The following is a 17,436-nucleotide window of genomic DNA, read 5'->3' as shown; positions in this document are numbered from 1 at the left end:
ACATACTTCAAAGTAATATAATTATTTAGTTTCAGTATTTCCTTTTTAAAAATTATTCATTTATTTTTAGAGAGAGGGGAATGGGGAAGAGAAGAAGAGAAATATTGATAGGCTTTCTCTCTTATACCCTCAAAGGGGACCTGACCTGCAACCCAGGCACGTGCTCTGACTGGGAATTGAACTGGCGACCTTTCGGTTTGCGGTATGACACCCGACCTACTGAGCCGCATCAGTCAGGGCAGTCTCACTATTTCTTAATCTCATCTATTTCATCTTAACTATTATCAGAGCATGGTCTTAGCAATCAAAGATGGTATTACCAACCAAGGCTTACACATCCATAGTAAACATTTTAAAAGGGAAATCTAAGGAAGTAATACATTTTGACTTTAGGAACTCTCAACTTAATTAAGACTTCTAACTTCAGAACTAGACACTATATTATAAACACAGTATCTGATTTAACCACAGTATGATGAGATCCCAGGCAACCAACCTGCCTAAACTGCCCCTCTGAAACACCGTCCCGATAAAAGATGATACGAGTAGGTTTGAACCGAGTTGACTTATAAAACTGAATGAGGAGTTCTCGGACCATGGAGGCCAAGTCCTGGATGATCTCCTGTCGGGGTCTCTGAACTCTCACTGTAGCACAGTATCTGCTTGGGTGGGCATCCATACTCCCTACAACCTAAGTTGGAAAAGTAAAGAAAAAGAGAGATTAAGATAATCAAAACCACATGAATATGAAAATACTGCAATAAGAAAATTAAAAGTACATGGATTTCATTGAAGTTTGCATTTTATTATAACCTTACTATTTACCATTGTTCATCTGGAGAGTATTAAAAAATAGATCATTCCCAGTGAAGAACAAAATAAAAGGCCCAGTACAAGGTAAGAAATTACTTTCCTGTATGAAGACTGCACTTTACATTTAACAATTAGATTCTAATTTTTGGATGTTGCTAGTTGACCCAATGATCAGTAAGGGGCAAAAAGAGACAAAAAGATATGCATAAAGAGAGTAAGAGAAAGGAGGTAAGTAAAAAAGAGGACCCATTCAAACCCTTGATTTCTTTTTATATCTTTAACACTTTAGCAAACCACACCAGAAGCCATATTGAAGACTTTGGCATCACCTTACAACTTCTATGTTTCATAAAATTTTAAATAGTTTTACCTCTCTTACTGCAGTGTCCTAGATCAGAAGGCCTGAATCCACAGTCATGTTTTATTGTGAAGATTTGTGTTTTTTTTTATCTGGTCCTTAGGGAAGCTAACTTCCTGTTAGATAAGTCTTACTAATTTGAAACCAAATTATGGAAAATCCTTACATTTTTCTTTTGTCTTAGATTAGAAAATAATCAAAGAGTTTTTACAAAAATGAGCTAGAACTTGCCTACTTATTTATGTACATGAGCTTGTATCTAGTTTTTCTTCATGTTCTATATGGAAAAAAAAAAAAAAAGGACTCTGATTATCTTCCCCCTGCAAAGTATCTCACTACTAAAAAATAAATCTATACTCCTTCTGATGGCACAGAAAGCTTCACAAAAGCTTATTAACCTCACAGGCTGCTATACTCCATTTCAATTTCTTGCATTTCTCAACATTCTTCGAACACACCAGGTTTTGGCAATCTAAATTTTAATTTATATCACAATCAAGGTAATATCTATTATACTATGTGGCATTTATTACTTATATTTGTTTCTCATACTAGTCTTTAAGTTCTTGGGAAAAGAAGCCATATAGCAAAAAGAATCAGTTAATAAAATCTATTTCCAAGATCTCTGATAATCATAAAAGTGGATATTTGGTAGAATCAGGTTTAGTATAAAAGGAGAGTGCCTACCCAGATGTTCAATGTGCTTAAACTTTCTTTGAAAATAACCTCAGAATAGTAAATCCAAAGTAAGTTCTTTTGAATTTTTTTTCTTTTTAAAATCATCTTATCTTTTATAAGAACATTTTTATGACTATCAGATGGATCACTACCATCTCTAGAACACTTTAAATTAAACTGTTCATGCATACCTATAAGAATACAAAGCAACATAATTTATTAAAAGATAAAAGTCAATTTTCTTTACTAATGAAAATAGCTTTTGAATATGTAAAAACTTTAATGTTACTATTGTTTTCAAAGATAAGTAAGGTTTATCAGCTTGTTAAAACTTAAAATGTATGTAAAGATTATTATAATGGATAATAAAAATATACAAAAATCTTACAGCTTAATTTTTAAACTTTACTAAGTATTCCTAAAATATGTTGACATTTGATATTGTCGGCAGTTGTTAAAATGAAGCAATTTTCAAGTTGGGTAAAAATATTATCTGGCTTTCTGTAGCTTATAAAAAATACACTTAAAAGAACTGACACAGAATGGTTACAGGCATAGAAGTGGGCAAAGTTACAGCAGACAGATGTTAAAAGTAGGACTGGCAGTATTAAAACAAACAATTTAGGTGCAAAGTATTAAAATGAACAAAGGTGGAAGATATTTTACACTGAAAAAATTCAATCCACCAATCTTATATGTAATGCATCTTTCTGTATCAAAGACACCACTGAAATAAATACATAAACTGTGAATTACAAAAAGTAACTGAAAATATACAGTCGTGGAGAGGTCAAATAAACAAATTAAAGTTGGAAACAGAAGATTTGAGTAACAGAATTAACAAACTTGATTTAATAGCTATATATGGAACCTGTAGCCCCCAAAACAGAGCAGAATCATTCTTTTCAAAAAACTAAAGAACGTATGAAAGTTGACTCTCTCTGTCTATATTTATAAAAGTTGTTTTCAAAGAAAACATCATTAAAATTCAAAAGCTGAAACCAAAATGTTGATCTTCTAAATTTTAGATAAGATAAATCTGCCTAATGACACTCACGGCAGCAATAGAAGGCTTCTTCCCATCACCAGCTGGTGGATGAGTGACATCTGCTCCCAAAAATATTACTGGTTGCTGGAACACAGAAGGTCTTAAACACATTTTTAAAAAGTTAGTTAATCAATTTTTCATTATCCATTTATGTTTCATACTACTGTAACACAACTGCAAGCTGGAGACACAGAACAGAGGAGGTTCTATGATACAGAGAGCTTTATAGGTCTGAAATACTGCCAGCTTTATTTTCTTAATTCATCAATAGCTCCTAGTCAGAGAAGTAAAACCGTCACAGTGGGTCTATCCAATGTCTTATTCAGAGCAGTTTTCTGCCTTAAGCAGTGGTGATGGTGGTTGCAAAGGGCAACTGCTGCCAGTGTTCTTCATAATAGGCATAAAATGCTAAACTTCCTCATATTAATTCACCAGTAATATTTGTATTAATATTTGCATTAATATTGTATTAATATTTATTTAATCTACTTGCATTTTAAACTTATTTAATCTCTTAAGGAGAAAAAGAATCATTAAACTATATACTGGAAGGGATTACTACTCCCCCTCCCACGGCCAGAAGTATAAATTTGAGTAACATATAGTTACTGTCCTAAAGTAATTCATTTTATTTCTGAAACTATATCTTTTAAGATTTAAATGATTATTTCTTAGTTCTTGGGATTGCTGATAAAATTCTATATTCATTCTATTTATGAATCTCATATTTAATAGGGATAGGAAGTAGAGGCAGCATGGACAAACAGGAAAAAAAGAGCTTTTATGTCAAATACTTATTTGCGTGGATAATGGTCAAGATATTTAACTTTTTAAAGCCCTAGTTGCTTCATTTATTAGAAGAAAACATGCTGTTCAATTCTCCAAATAACAGCCTCTGCCCCAGCTCCTGTTTCTAGCTCATTATGTCTTATACTTCCTAAGAGCTCTTAGATGTGACGGCGATCCAACAGTAACATCTGCTGTCCCACTAAGTGCAGCAAGGATATGGTTTACTTAACTGATCTACTGAATTGACATGTATTCTCCACCTACCTAGGCCCTCCACGCTTTCCTCACTTTCTAGGTAAATAGCCACATGACATTAGGTTGAAGATGACTATCAAATAATGAAAAAATTCAAGCTGGGCTCTCCATTAAGAAATAAATAAAGCTCTCAGTACTTTCTAGCTGATAAGAGTTATTTTGCACACTAAATGAAAATGGAGGTGGACGGGGATTAAAAAAAAAAAAAATCTCTTAATCTTGCCAGTCCAAACTCCTAATTTTTTGCCAAAATTTCTACTTATCTCCTATGGCAGGAATCATCTATGTGGTTTCTCAAACAGATCTTAGATAAGGCAATATAGGGAAATTAAAATATTTTAAAAATAATGAATATTTTATTAAGTAAATAACTTAACTTACCTTTGATGAGGTACAAGAATATTATTGATCCCTCCAAGTTTAACATTTATCTTTAGGCACAGGTTTGACAGAGTTTGAGGGGACGTTTTTATTACATTCTTGACTTGAACACACTGTGTAGCCATACCCAAAAGTGTATCTCCTACACGTTTCACCTCCGCTATGGAACAAATGCAGATATCTCTAGTTAGAAAAAAGGTGAAACTGTACTGAAAATTAAGCTACTGTAATACATCACTTTGAAATACATCACTGTATTTCAGGGCACTAAAAAATTACACCAATACTAAAACAGTGCTGTTAAAAGTTAATATATACTGCTTTGAAGATCAGCTTAAGTATTTACTGATAACTTTTCCAATTGTTTTCTTTTTTGTATAAGAGAGTTTATTTTTACCAGCATAGAAAAACTATAGCCCTGACAGGTGTGCCTCAGTGGACTGAGTGCCTGCCTATGAACCAAAAGGTCGCCAGTTCAATTCCTTATCAGGGTACATGCCTGAGTTAAGGGAAAGGTCCTCAGTTGGGGACATGCGAGAGGTGACCAATCTATGCTTCACACATCAATGTTTCTCTCCCTCTTTCTCCCTCCCTTCTCCTCTTTCTAAAAAATAAAATCTTAAAAATAAACTATAACCATAATAACTAAAAAGGCATAAAAAAATTCATACCTAATACCTTGTTAGCCTTTTATTATAATCTCTTCCAGTAATTTTCTCATTTATATGATTATAATGCAGTTATAATCCTATTCGCCAACCTTTAATTTAAAAATACAGAAGTATTACAGTGGAAAGAATAAAAGGCCCTTGTTTATTTCTCCTTCTCTGCCATTACAACAACCATGAAGAGTTCAGTGGTATATATATTCTAGATATAAAACACATAGAAGACATTTTAAAATAAAAATTGAGAACATACTATACATTCTATTTTTGCAACTTGTGTCATTTTCACTTAATAATATAGTATGTTCTTATAGTTATCCTGTTTTTAAATACCATAAGGTATCTAACCAGTCATACACTGATATCTTTTTAGCTTGTTCCAGTTCTCATTATTTAAAGTGATGCTATGAATAATACCCTTGTATATTTACTATTGTTTGGTTGTATAACTATAGCTTCAGAATAAATTTCTACAAGTAGAATTGAGGAGTCAAAAGTATATGTATATATTTAACATTTTTATAGATACTGACAAATTGTCCCCCTTTAAGATTTATTCATTCATTTAAGAAACAGTTAATGTTCACCTAATATATGGTAGTACTATGCAAGGTTCTGGATATGCAATAGTGAGTCAACAGAGACACTGCTGCTGTCTTTGCAAAGCTTATAGTGGAGTCAAGAGAAATAGGAATTAATTAAATAACAACTCAAATTTAACATTACAACTGTGAAAGCAACATAGAAGAGAGGTAGAAAGCACTGTAAGACAATAAAAGTAACAGTTAGATCTTGTCAAGGAGGTCAGGCAAAGATTTTCCCAAGGAAGGGATACTTCAGCTAAATTCACAAGAGTATGCATCTGCTTGGTGAAGGGCGGAAAGTGGTTATGAGAAGCAATACAGGTAGAAGGAAGAGGATGAACAAAGAATTTTTGTGGGGAAAAAAGAACATAAGGTGAGATTAATCTTGAAGAAGTTGAACATGCAAATCCTTGGAAGATACACAAATATTAATTTGATCAATTGCATAATGAAAAATGATTAAAGTGGGGGTGATAGGAAGGGAGATAAAATCAGATTTATATTTTAAAAAGACCACCCTTGACGCTGATTATAGCTCCAATACGTAGAAAGGCTTGCAAGTTATCACTCCTGTCCTCACAAGGAAGAAGCTACACAAACTGAAAATCAATGACTTTTCTTAGATCTGTCAGAGAACTGAGGTCACAGAAAAAACTGCCACCCCCAAACAGCTGAATACAGAGAATCACAGCCAAGACCAGCTTATTACAAGCAGAAGCTGATGAAGCCAGTAACTGGTAGAAACAAACAGTAACTCCCATAACTCAACAAGAACAAAACAAGTAATTCAATTAAAAAGTGGCCAAACAACTTGAATAGGCATTTCTCTGAAGAAGGTATACAAATGGCCAACAAGCACATGAAAAGATGCTCCACATCGCTAATCATTAGGGAAATGCAAATGAAAACCAATGAGATTCTGCTTCACGCCCATTAGGATGACTTATAAAAAAAAAAAGGAAAATAAGTGTTGGCGAGGATGTGGAGATATTAGAACCTTTGTGCATTGCTGGCAGGAATGCAAAACGATACAGCTGCTGTGAAAACCAGTATGGGAATTGCTAAAAACATTAAACACAGAGTTACCATATGATCCAGAAATTTCAATCCTGGGACTACACCCAAAAGACGTAAAAGGACTGGAACAAATAGCTGCATATCCATGTTCTAAGCAGTTATTATTCACAATAGCCCAAAGGTGGAAGTAATCCAAGTGTCCATTGATGGATGAATACATAAACAAAATGTGGTATACACATGCGATGTAATATTGTACAGCTTTAAAAAGAAAACAAATTATTACACATACTACAATATGGATAAACCTTGATGACATTATGCTAAATGAAATAAACCAGTCACAAATATTGTATGATTCATTTATAAGAGGAAACTAGGAAAGTCAAATTCAGAGAGATGGAAAGAATGGTAGTTATCTAAGATAAGAGAGGAATGGGAAGTTACTGTTTAATAGATACAGAGTTTCAGTTAGAAATGATGAAAAATTCTGGAGGTATATGGTGCTGATGGTTGTACAGGAATGTGAATATACTTAATAATGCTGCTAAGCTGGACACTTGTTAAAATGTTAAATTTTATGTTATATATATTTTGCCACACAGAGAAGAAACTTCTGACACATGTTACAACATGGATAAACCTTGATGACGTTATGCTAAATGAAATAAGCTAGAAACAAAAGGATAAATGTTGTATGACTGTATTATATGAGTTACCTAGAATAGGTAAATTCATGGAGACAGAAAGTAGAGACAGAGGCTACCAGGAGTTGATGGGAGGGGGAATGGGAAGTTATTGTTTAATGGGTACAGAGTTTTTGTTTAGGATTATAAAAGAGTTCTGGAAATGAATAGTAGTGATGGAAATGGATAATGAATAAGTGGTGATTCACAACAATGTAAATATACTTAAAGCCACTGAATTGTGCAGTTATAAACGGTTAAATGGTAAATTTTATGTTATGTATATTTTCCCACACAAGCATGCAAAGACTTGATTAAAAAAGTTAACCCAGGAATACTCTCATGAAAATAGCACATCAGAAAGAATGAAAAGCACGATCAAAGCCTGACACCAAATGACTGATTTAAGGAAGAAGCCATCACCTCCACTAACATGAGACAAAAGCAGTGATCCTAGGGCTCAGGCAAAAGAGGGCAAGACTACGCACAGAAGCAGTTGAAATACAGGTAGCAGCACTCAGTACGTAGCAGCACTCAGTAAACAAAAAATTAAGTAAGAAAGAAGTGACAAATGATGAATTTTTCTATGAAAAAAACAAGTGGGATAAAGGCTATAAAGGGGCTGTTTTTTAAAATAAGAATTCCAGGAAGCTTTAACACTTGAAACTATATGAGTGGTAATTTGATTTATAAGTACACATTAAACAATTACATGACTTTTTTTAAAATGAAGGAGAAATACTTTCTCAGACAAATAAAAACTAAGGGAATTTATTGACAGCAGATTTGCCTTACAGGAAATGATAAAATGAGTTTTTCAGAGGGAAGGAAAATTATTTAGGTCAGAGAGGAAGAAGTAAAATTAAAATAAACTCTTACTTCTTATTCTTAATTGAGTAAGTAACTATTTGAAATAATAATACTAACAATGTATTGGGTGATTATAGTTTATGGACAGATGAAATAAATAACAGCAATGTTTTAATGGACAGGAGGGAGAAACCAGGAATACTTTGTTATAAGGTATAGAATTATTTGTGAAGCGGTATAGAATTATTTGAAAGAGGACTTAGATTAGTTGTAAGTGTATACTGCAAACTCCAGGACAATCATTAAATTTTTTTTTTCAAGCAACTAATTGGCCCTGGACAGCTGGCTCAGCTGGTTGGAATGTTGTCCTGATACATCAAGGTTGCAAGTTCAGTCCCTGGTCATGGCCCATACAAGAATCAACCAATGAATGCATAAATAGGTGGAGCAACAAATGATCTCTCTCTCAAAGCAATAAAAATAAATAAAATAAAACAAGCATAACTGATATGCTAAGAGAGGAGAGAAAATGAAATAATTAAAAAATGCTCAATTAAAACAGAAAAAGCAGAAAAAGGGGAAGATAAAATTAAGAACCAACTGCATATTGTCTTCAAGAAACCAACTTAAGCTCTGGCTAGTGTGGCTCAGTGGATTGAGTGCCAGCCTGCAAACCAAAAGATATCTTATCGTGCTAATGTAAATGGTACTGTGTTTTTAATTTTAAATTCCAGTTTATTTTTGGTATTTAGGAAAGCAGTTGACTTTAGCATATTTACTTTGTATCCAGCAACCTTGCTATAATCACTTAATTAGTTCCAGGAGGCTTTTTGGCAATTCTTTGGGATTTTCTGCATAAAGAATCAATGTTGGTTGCCTCTTGCACACCCTTGACTGGAGATCAAGCCCACAACCTTTTGGTGTACGAGATGATGCTCCAACCAGTTGAGCCACTTGGCCAGGGCTTTGAGTCCTTACATTTAAGTCGGTTTCTTTTTAAGATTTTTTTTTATTTATTTCCAGAGAGAGGGGAAGGAAGGGAGAAAAAAAAGGGAGATAAACATCAATGTGTGATTGCTTCTCACATGCCCCCAACTGAGGACCTGGCCCACAACATTGATGTTTTTTTTCCCTGTCTTTCTCCCTCCCTTTCCCCCTCTCTAAAAATAAATTTAAAAAATCTTTTAAAAAATTAATAACCTTCCAAAAGAGAAGGTACCTGGTCCAGATGGTTTCTCTGGTGAATTCTATGAAACATTTAAAGAAGAAATGATACCACTTCTCTACAATTGCATCTAGAAAATAGAAGCAGAGGAAATATTTTTTAACTTATTCTGAGGCCAACATTACCCTAATACCAAAACCAGATAAAAACTTTGCAAGAAAGAACGACTATAGATCAATATCTCTCATGAACATAGATACAAAAATCCTCAACAAAATATTAGCAAATTAAATCCAAAATTACATTAAAATTTTATACCACAATGAAGTGGGATTTATCCCAGGTATGTAAGGCTGGGCTCAACATTTGAAAATCAATTAAAAGTAATCAATTCCATTAAGAGACTAAAATGAAAAATCATAGCATCATATCAATAGATACAGAAAAAGGATGTGGCAAACTCCATCATACATTTATGACAAAAACTCAGCAAACTAGAATTGAGGTGATCTTTATCAACTTGAAAAAAACAACTACAGAAAACTTATAGCTAAAATCATGCTTACACTGAGAAACTAGATGCTTTCCACCTAAGATCAGGAACAATGCAAGAATGTCTCCTCTCACTACGCCTATTCAACATCATACTGGAAGTCCTAGCTAATGCAAGGAAAAGAATATAAAAGTACACAGGCTGGGAAGAAAGAAATAAAACTGTCTTTGCTCACAGATATAATGCCTACTTTAATTACTGAAATCCTTTTATTATTTTTATTATTTTTAAATATTTTATTTATTTTTAGAGAGAGGGGAAGGGAGGGAGAAAGATAGGGAGAAAAACATCAACGTGTGGTTGCCTCTCACACGCCCCCAACTGGGGACCTGGTCCGCAACCTGAGCATATGCCCTGACTGGGAATTGAACCAGTGACCCTTTGGTTTGCAGGCCAGCACTCAATCCACTGAGCCATGCCAGCCAGGGCATGAAATTCTTTTTTTTAAAACAGGATTTTATTTATTTATTTATTTTTAGAGAAAGGGGAAGAGAGGGAGAGAAACATTGATGTGTGAGCGATACACTGATTGGCTGCCTGTCACACACCCCTGAGGACCTGGCCCGCAACCCAGGCATGTGCCCTGACCCTGAATCGAACCGGTGACCTTTCGGTTCGCAGGCCAGCACTCAATCCACTGAACCACAACCAGCCGGGGCTGAAATTCTTTTGCCCTAATGATTTGTCCTTTTAGAGTAACAATACATGGTTTTAAATACTATAAACTATAAAATGTTTTAATTTTTGAAAAATTTGGGATATCATATACTTGAGGAGAAATGCAATCTTAAGATATCCTTACCATACACTGGCGTCTTCCCTGGCAGGATGACGATAATGAGCTGCAGCCCTGAGTAGGTGTTCTTGAGATGCCGGAACATGGGCTCCACGCTGTCTGCCCCCTGCGCATACTTGCAGAAGCAAGGCTGGCCCTGGATGGGCATCCCTGCATCTTTAGAAATCTTACGCAGCTGGTCTGTGAAACCCCTAGAAAGAGAAATCACTAAAAATAAAATTTTTGTCCAGTCATCGACATCTATAAAGTAGTAATAGCAAGTTTGGGAAGGGAAGGGAGAATAAAGCAAAGATTAATGTGCTCCTTAGATGAAAGGGTCACCAAGCCACTGATATTAAGGACAATGTGGGTCAGTAATCTATTTTGCAAATTAACACTAACACTACTACCCAGTTATGTAGCATTTTGGTAGTTTACAAAGGGCATTAGTAATAGACAGTGCTGGTTAAGAGCTTGGATCCAAAGGTTGCATGAGAGGTTCTAGTTCCAGTTACCTACTAGCTATGAAATTTTAGGCATTTTTTTCTAGTTTCTCTCATCTGTAAAATGATTACTTTCAGGACAGAGATGGTGTGCAGATTAAATGTAGTAATACATGCAAAGTGCTGAGCACAGTGCCCAAGACATGGTAAGCACTTGATAAATTTAAGCTATTGTACATTTTCTAATTTGATCCTGACAAGAATCATAGGAAAGTGGTAGGTCGGGTATTATTTCCGTTTTATAGATCAGGCAACAGTTTCAGAGACATTATTTGGCCAAGGTAAAATGGTAGAATCAGAACTCTGACCTACTCCAGAATTTCCTTCCACAGTATGACTTTTCTCAAACTAAGGTATCAGGAAAGATTGTGCCCTCAGAAAAGATTACAAAAAAAAAAAAAAAAAAAAAATGAAACCAACATTTAAAAACAAATTAGGCAGACAGCATTTTAAATGTACTTTTAGCCCTGGCTGCTGTGGCTCAGTGGATTGAGTGTTGGCCTGCAAACCAAGCGTCGCTGGTTCGATTCCCAGTCAGGGCACATGCCACAGTTGCACCACCAGGTCCCCACAGTTGGGGGTGCATGAGAGGCAACCACACATGGATGTTTCTCTCCCTCAACCTCTCTTTCTCCTTTCCCCTCCCTCTAGAAACAAATAAAATCTTTAGAAAAATAAATAAATGTACTTTTATCCATACTGAAAAAAAAAAAAGACTAATAATTGAGCAATGTCAAGGTTTAACAATAATTTTACTTGTTTTTAAAACAAATAAGGTCCTGAGGGGAGGGGATGGGTGGAGGTGGAAGAGGGTATAGTGGGGATAAATGATAATGGAAAAAAATACAATAAAAAAAAAGAAATTAATCCATTGAAAAACGAAACAAAAACAAAAATAAGGTCCTAAAAGTCAAGGATCTGAGTTATCTTTGATAAAAAACACTCTAATTCCCTTAGGACAGAGATAAAGTGTGTACAAATTCCCTTCTCCTTTTTCTTATTTGTGTTTAATTCAAGAAGTATAAAGGTGAATATTTTCAGTCAGCCTGAACAAGAGGCATACACCCAATGATTATGAGACTGCTATCAAACTCTTCATGGCACCTCAGAGACGGTTGGCTGCTTCAGGATGAAGCTGAGCATCTCTTTCCCAGCCACAAGCTGCCAGAAACTCATTGAAGTGGACGATGAACGCAAACTTTGAACCTTTTATGAGAAGTGTATGGCAAGAGGTTGTTGCTGATGTTCTGGGTGAAGAATGAAAGGGTTATGTGGTTCTAATCAGTGGTGGGAACGACAAACAAGATTTCTCCATGAAACAGGGGTTCTTGGCCCATGGCTGAGTCTGCTTGCTGCTGACCAAGGGTCACTCCTGTTACAGACCCAGGTGGACCAGAGAGTGAAAGCACAAATCTGTTTGGGGTTGCATTGCCTATGCCAATCTCAGCGTTCTCAGCTTGGCCATTGTAAAACAATGGGAGAAAGATATTCCTGGTCTCACTGATACTACTGTGCTTTGTTGCCCGGGGCCGAAAAGAGCTAGCAGAATCCGCAAACTTTTTAACCTCTCTAAAGAAGATGATGACCGCCATTACATTGTGAGAAAGCCCCTAAACAAAGAAGGCAAGAAACCTAGGGCCAAAGCACTCAAGATTCAGCATTTCATTACTCCACGTGTCCTGTAACACAAACGCTGACACATTGCTCTGAAGAAACAACATACTTAGAAAAATAAGGAAGAGGTTGCAGAATATGCTAAACTTCTGGCTAAGAGGATGAAGGTGGCCAAAGAAAAACGCCTGGAACAGATTGCCAAGAGACACAGGCTGTCCTCTCTGTGAGCTTCTATCTCTAAGTCTGAGTCCAGTCAAAAATGTGGTTTTCTAAGAGTAACAAATAAATAAGAACAAACATCACACAAACACGAGACTTCTATCAAGCCATGAATAATAAATGTAAAATGAAAAGAATAACTCTAAGCTTGAAAAATAATTGGAGAATTTTTCTTTGGTCTCTAGAGGTCAAGTCAGAAATGGTAGTATTGTAGTTAAACTGTCCTTATGACATTTCACTTGAAAGCAGGAGGATAAAAACTTTAGAGAAAAAAAATAGTAAGTGAATCTTAAAGCATACATTTAGAAATTTGGAGCTAATAAAAAGGAGTAAACAGAATTAAATAGAAAAATACTTTTATTTCTCACGTAAGAAAACAAGGTACTTTCTGAGATGACTTGTATAAATTAGTCTCTAAATCACTTAACTATTCATTATGGGCATATTTTATAGGATCTATTAGTAGAGATTTAAATTAGACTATAATCATTTTTTAAATAAAATTAGATTCTAGAGGGGAGATAAGAAATTTACACAAATAATTATAATACAATTCTATTTTACACAGAAAGTGACAAGTGCAAATAGAGAGGATATTAATAAATTAGTATGTTTAGAGTTAAGCAAGATTACTTCCAGCATCACAAATCACAGAAGATTGAGTAGTATTTAGATGAGCAGATATAATAAAGAAAAGCATGTGTGGAAATGGAAAAAAAATGCCAGGGAGATATAGGGAATATAGTGCTTCAGTTTTCTGTCTAAAATATGTGAAAATGAAGAAATGACTTATGAGACTGGTAAACTATTTTAAATGTCATATTGATTTTTAATGTTATCCTTTGTCAAAGAGAAGCCTAAAAGTTTTGGAGTGGGCGTGCGTAGTCACAAGAGGAACTGGCACTCTTTCACAATAGCACGTCTCCTCAAACAAGAGTGACAGCAGAAGCCCCTGAGATGGCCAAAGGCCCAACATCTTTTAAGAGTCCCAAAGGAGAGGAGATAGAGAAGAAAAGAAGCCAACATGATAAAAAGGAACCAGAAAGGTAAGAATGGAGAGAATATCAAGAAGATAGTCAACTGCACCTAATACTGCACAAATTTTGAGAAAAATAATGGCTAAGACCATTAGAATTGACAAGATACTGGAGATCTTCCAGAAACCAGTTTCAGCAGAGCACTAAGATTTGGAAGCCTGAGAAAAATAAGGTATCTGAAAACTGAAGATTTTTTTTTTGGTTTTAAATTTATTTGTTTTTTAAAAAGATTTATTTATTTTTAGAGAGGGGAAGGGAGGGAGAAAAACATCCATGTGTGGTTGCCTCTCACACGCCCCCTATTGCGGACCTGGGCCGCAACCCAGGCCTGTGCCCTGACTGGGAATCAAACCTATGACCCTTTGGTTCATAGGCCAGCACTCAATCCACTGAGCCACACCAGCCATGGCTGTTTGTTTTACATTTAAACAGAAGATTGTTGAGGGAAAAAAATATGGGGAAGAAGGAAAACGGTGGAGATGGAGGCCAAATCTTGGAAAGTAAGGAAGTATAAATGAGTTAAATCACTCTTTCAAGGAACTCAAATGAAAAACAAGAATCTCATTTGATCTTCACCCAGCAGATAGGTACTGTTATCTTTACTCTAAAAAGGTGAAAAACTGAAGCATAATGAGATTAAAAAATTATCCATGGTAAAAAAGCTAGGGAGTGGCAATTTTTTTTTTTTGCTACCAGAAGTCAATGATGCTCCTGCTACACCACAGATGCCTAGAAGAATGAATCAGTGACTTTACTATGATTAACAAATTTAGGAATCTTCACCAAAATATTGAGAGGAAGCATTTTTAAAGGTTCAGTGTTTAAGCATACTTCATACTGAGGCAACAGCTCAATAATTTAAAACTAAAATACGAAATTTAAACACAAAAAGGTTCCAAAGCCAAACTAATGACAAGACTTACTTCAGTATTTCTTCTCTGCACTGCCTCTGTGTGGCAAAACATGCAATAGCCCACATTTTGATTTCAACGCCTGTGTGGAACTGTTTCCCTCGCATGTCCCATACTCCATGGCTTGGCGTTGCTACTGTCCGATTCTGCAGAAAAAGAAGAAAGAGAAATATGGCAAAAAAGAACAAACAACACAATTTATTTCAATAAGCAGATATATAGCTTATTCTAAATCAATATTAGTTATATTTTTATCATAGAAAATAAACATTCTACTAAACTCAAGCAAAGACATCTTGAAACAAAAAAATATTATTGGGACAATAAAACATTTTCTAAATTTCAGACTTAGCCAGGAATGCCTTTCTCTCCATACACAGAAACTGTATGTTTATAATTTTAAAATATCAAGAGATTTTACCCGTCCTCCATACTGGAGCATAGGAGCTGGAAGTACGCGTCCGGTTACATGAGCCATTTCATCTCGAACTTTAAATTGAAACTCCTGAACAAATGGATCTGTTTCATAATTTGCACTTCTTACCTAACAACAGAAAGTTAGTGGTTACTTCAAAATTCCCCCAAATATCCTGCTTTACTTATTAGAACTCTATTTTTTTCCTTCACTGTGTCAATACTGTTTTATAATAGGTCTAGTTAACAGTGTCCTAAACTACAGAGAAGAGAATCTTAAGCTGGACAACAGATTATTATCAGATTGCAGGAATTCTGTGAACCTCATGGTAACTTAAGAGGAAAATTAAATGTATTAGGTTGAATAATAGAAATTTCAAGTATTTACAGCTCATGAAGATGGTAATTTTATATGATTAAAACTAATATATTTTTGGGAAGGTGGTCTAGAGATTACCAGAGAAATACCTAGCCTAAATAAGGTTATGAACCTCTAATTAGAAGACCCAGATATATACTATTAAAATTATATAGTTTAATAGCAACTATTGATAATTATTTTTTCCCTAATTACTATGGCTCCCCCCCACAATCACTTGATTTACAATTTATATAAAATTCACTGCAGTATTTTCAGATAAAAAGTTCCATGTTGCAAAATTTACTTAATGGGATACACTTGAGACAGGTAAGAAAGCCAGTATGAAATAAAGATTACAATTTTTACATAATATATTCATACATATAAAGAATTTATTATAATTCAATGTAGACTTGGCTCTTGAAGCTTAATTCATGTTTACAGTATGCTATATAGAAATAATTTTTCAAAACGCATTTATTTGGTCTCAGAGTAGAGGGCAAATAAGGTCACTAAGAAAAAGCAACGTTCAAGTCTTTCGGTAACAATCCATTACAAAAATTATGATCTAAGTATATAAGAAGAATTTCCCCACAATAAGCAGAAAAGTTGTTTTCTAAATTAGGCACTGATGCATCTTTTCTTCTTTATTTTTTTACTCTTTATGCTCTTACAGTGCTCCTACTTTCCCCCTTTTCCCACTTCTACCCAGCTCCCGCTCCCCTCTCCCTCAGGCCCATGGGTCATGCATATATGGTCTCTAGCTAATCCCTTTACCTTCTTTCTTCCAGTCCCCCTCTCCCTTTCCCTCTGACAGCTGTCAGTCTGTTACATGTATCTAATGCCTCTGTTTCTATTTTGTTCCTTATTTTGTTCATAAGCCAGTCACTGGTGTATCTTTTCCTCATGCTTAAACTCCATTCATTTCTTGTGTTTTAGTAGTGATACTAGTGTGTTTTAGTAGTTTCTGTAGTAATTTTACATAGAATAACAACTTCTATTTACCAAGACTTGTTGCGTGATGTTTAATTAATTTCCACACTAGTCGCGTGTCTACAAAAGTAGGTCCTTTATAATCTTTACTTTACACAGGCTGAAACTAAAGCTTAGTAAAATGAAATGACTGGCCTAAAACCATATAGTTTAAGCAAGTGACATAGAATCTGAAACCATGTATGTTCTGATTCTAGATTTCCTACTCTCAATCACTGTACTAGCCTTCCAGATACTATACTTATAATACAGTAATACTAATAGTGAGAATCTATAGAGTTTGAACACAGAGCTGTTAAAGATTCCAAAGCCAGCACTTTTTAACCACTGTACAACATTGTCTCCATGAACAGAAAAGCTGTCATAAATATGTTGGAAGTAGTGAAGAGATTTTAGAAATAGTGAGAGGTTCTAGTCTCTTTAAAGTTTTAAAAATCTTATCAGAGTAGATCAGAGAAAAATCCATAAGAACCACCCTATATATTCCTAATTAAATATCATGTAACAACTTTTATTCACTCCTTATAAAACTATAAGGAAAGCCCTGGCTGGTGTGGCTCAGTGGATTGAGCTCCAGCATTCAAACCAAAGGGTCGCCAGTTCGATTCCCAGTCAAGACACATGCCTGCGTTGCAGGCCAGGTCCCCAGTTGCGGGCATGCGAGAGGCAACCACACATTGATATTTCTCTTCCTCTCTTTCTCCCTCCCTTCCCCTCTCTCTAAAATTAAATTTTTTAAAATCTTAAAAAAAAAAAAAAACTATAAGGAAAAAAAAGGTCTTTCTTCTGTAATTGGCTTACAAA

General features: G+C 35.0%; 1 protein-coding gene across 1 annotated transcript in view; it reads right to left on the bottom strand.

Annotated features, from left to right (window-relative positions):
• The window catches only part of AGO3 (argonaute RISC catalytic component 3), a 101,385-nt gene that overhangs the window by 9,030 nt on the left and 74,919 nt on the right, over positions 1-17,436 (bottom strand). Inside the window, exons 10-15 of the mRNA XM_090269103.1 lie at positions 15,286-15,408; positions 14,877-15,010; positions 10,608-10,792; positions 4,323-4,482; positions 2,907-2,997; positions 497-691 (exon numbers count right to left, since the gene is read on the bottom strand). Coding sequence (XP_090125229.1) covers positions 497-691; positions 2,907-2,997; positions 4,323-4,482; positions 10,608-10,792; positions 14,877-15,010; positions 15,286-15,408 — 888 coding nt within the window. The remainder of the gene's footprint in view (positions 1-496; positions 692-2,906; positions 2,998-4,322; positions 4,483-10,607; positions 10,793-14,876; positions 15,011-15,285; positions 15,409-17,436) is intronic.

This window comes from Furipterus horrens, unplaced genomic scaffold, assembly GCF_987537825.1.
Source record: "Furipterus horrens unplaced genomic scaffold, mFurHor1.1.pri manual_scaffold_3, whole genome shotgun sequence".
Classification (NCBI taxonomy): domain Eukaryota; kingdom Metazoa; phylum Chordata; class Mammalia; order Chiroptera; family Furipteridae; genus Furipterus; species Furipterus horrens.
This window is presented reverse-complemented; position numbering and strand designations above follow the sequence as displayed.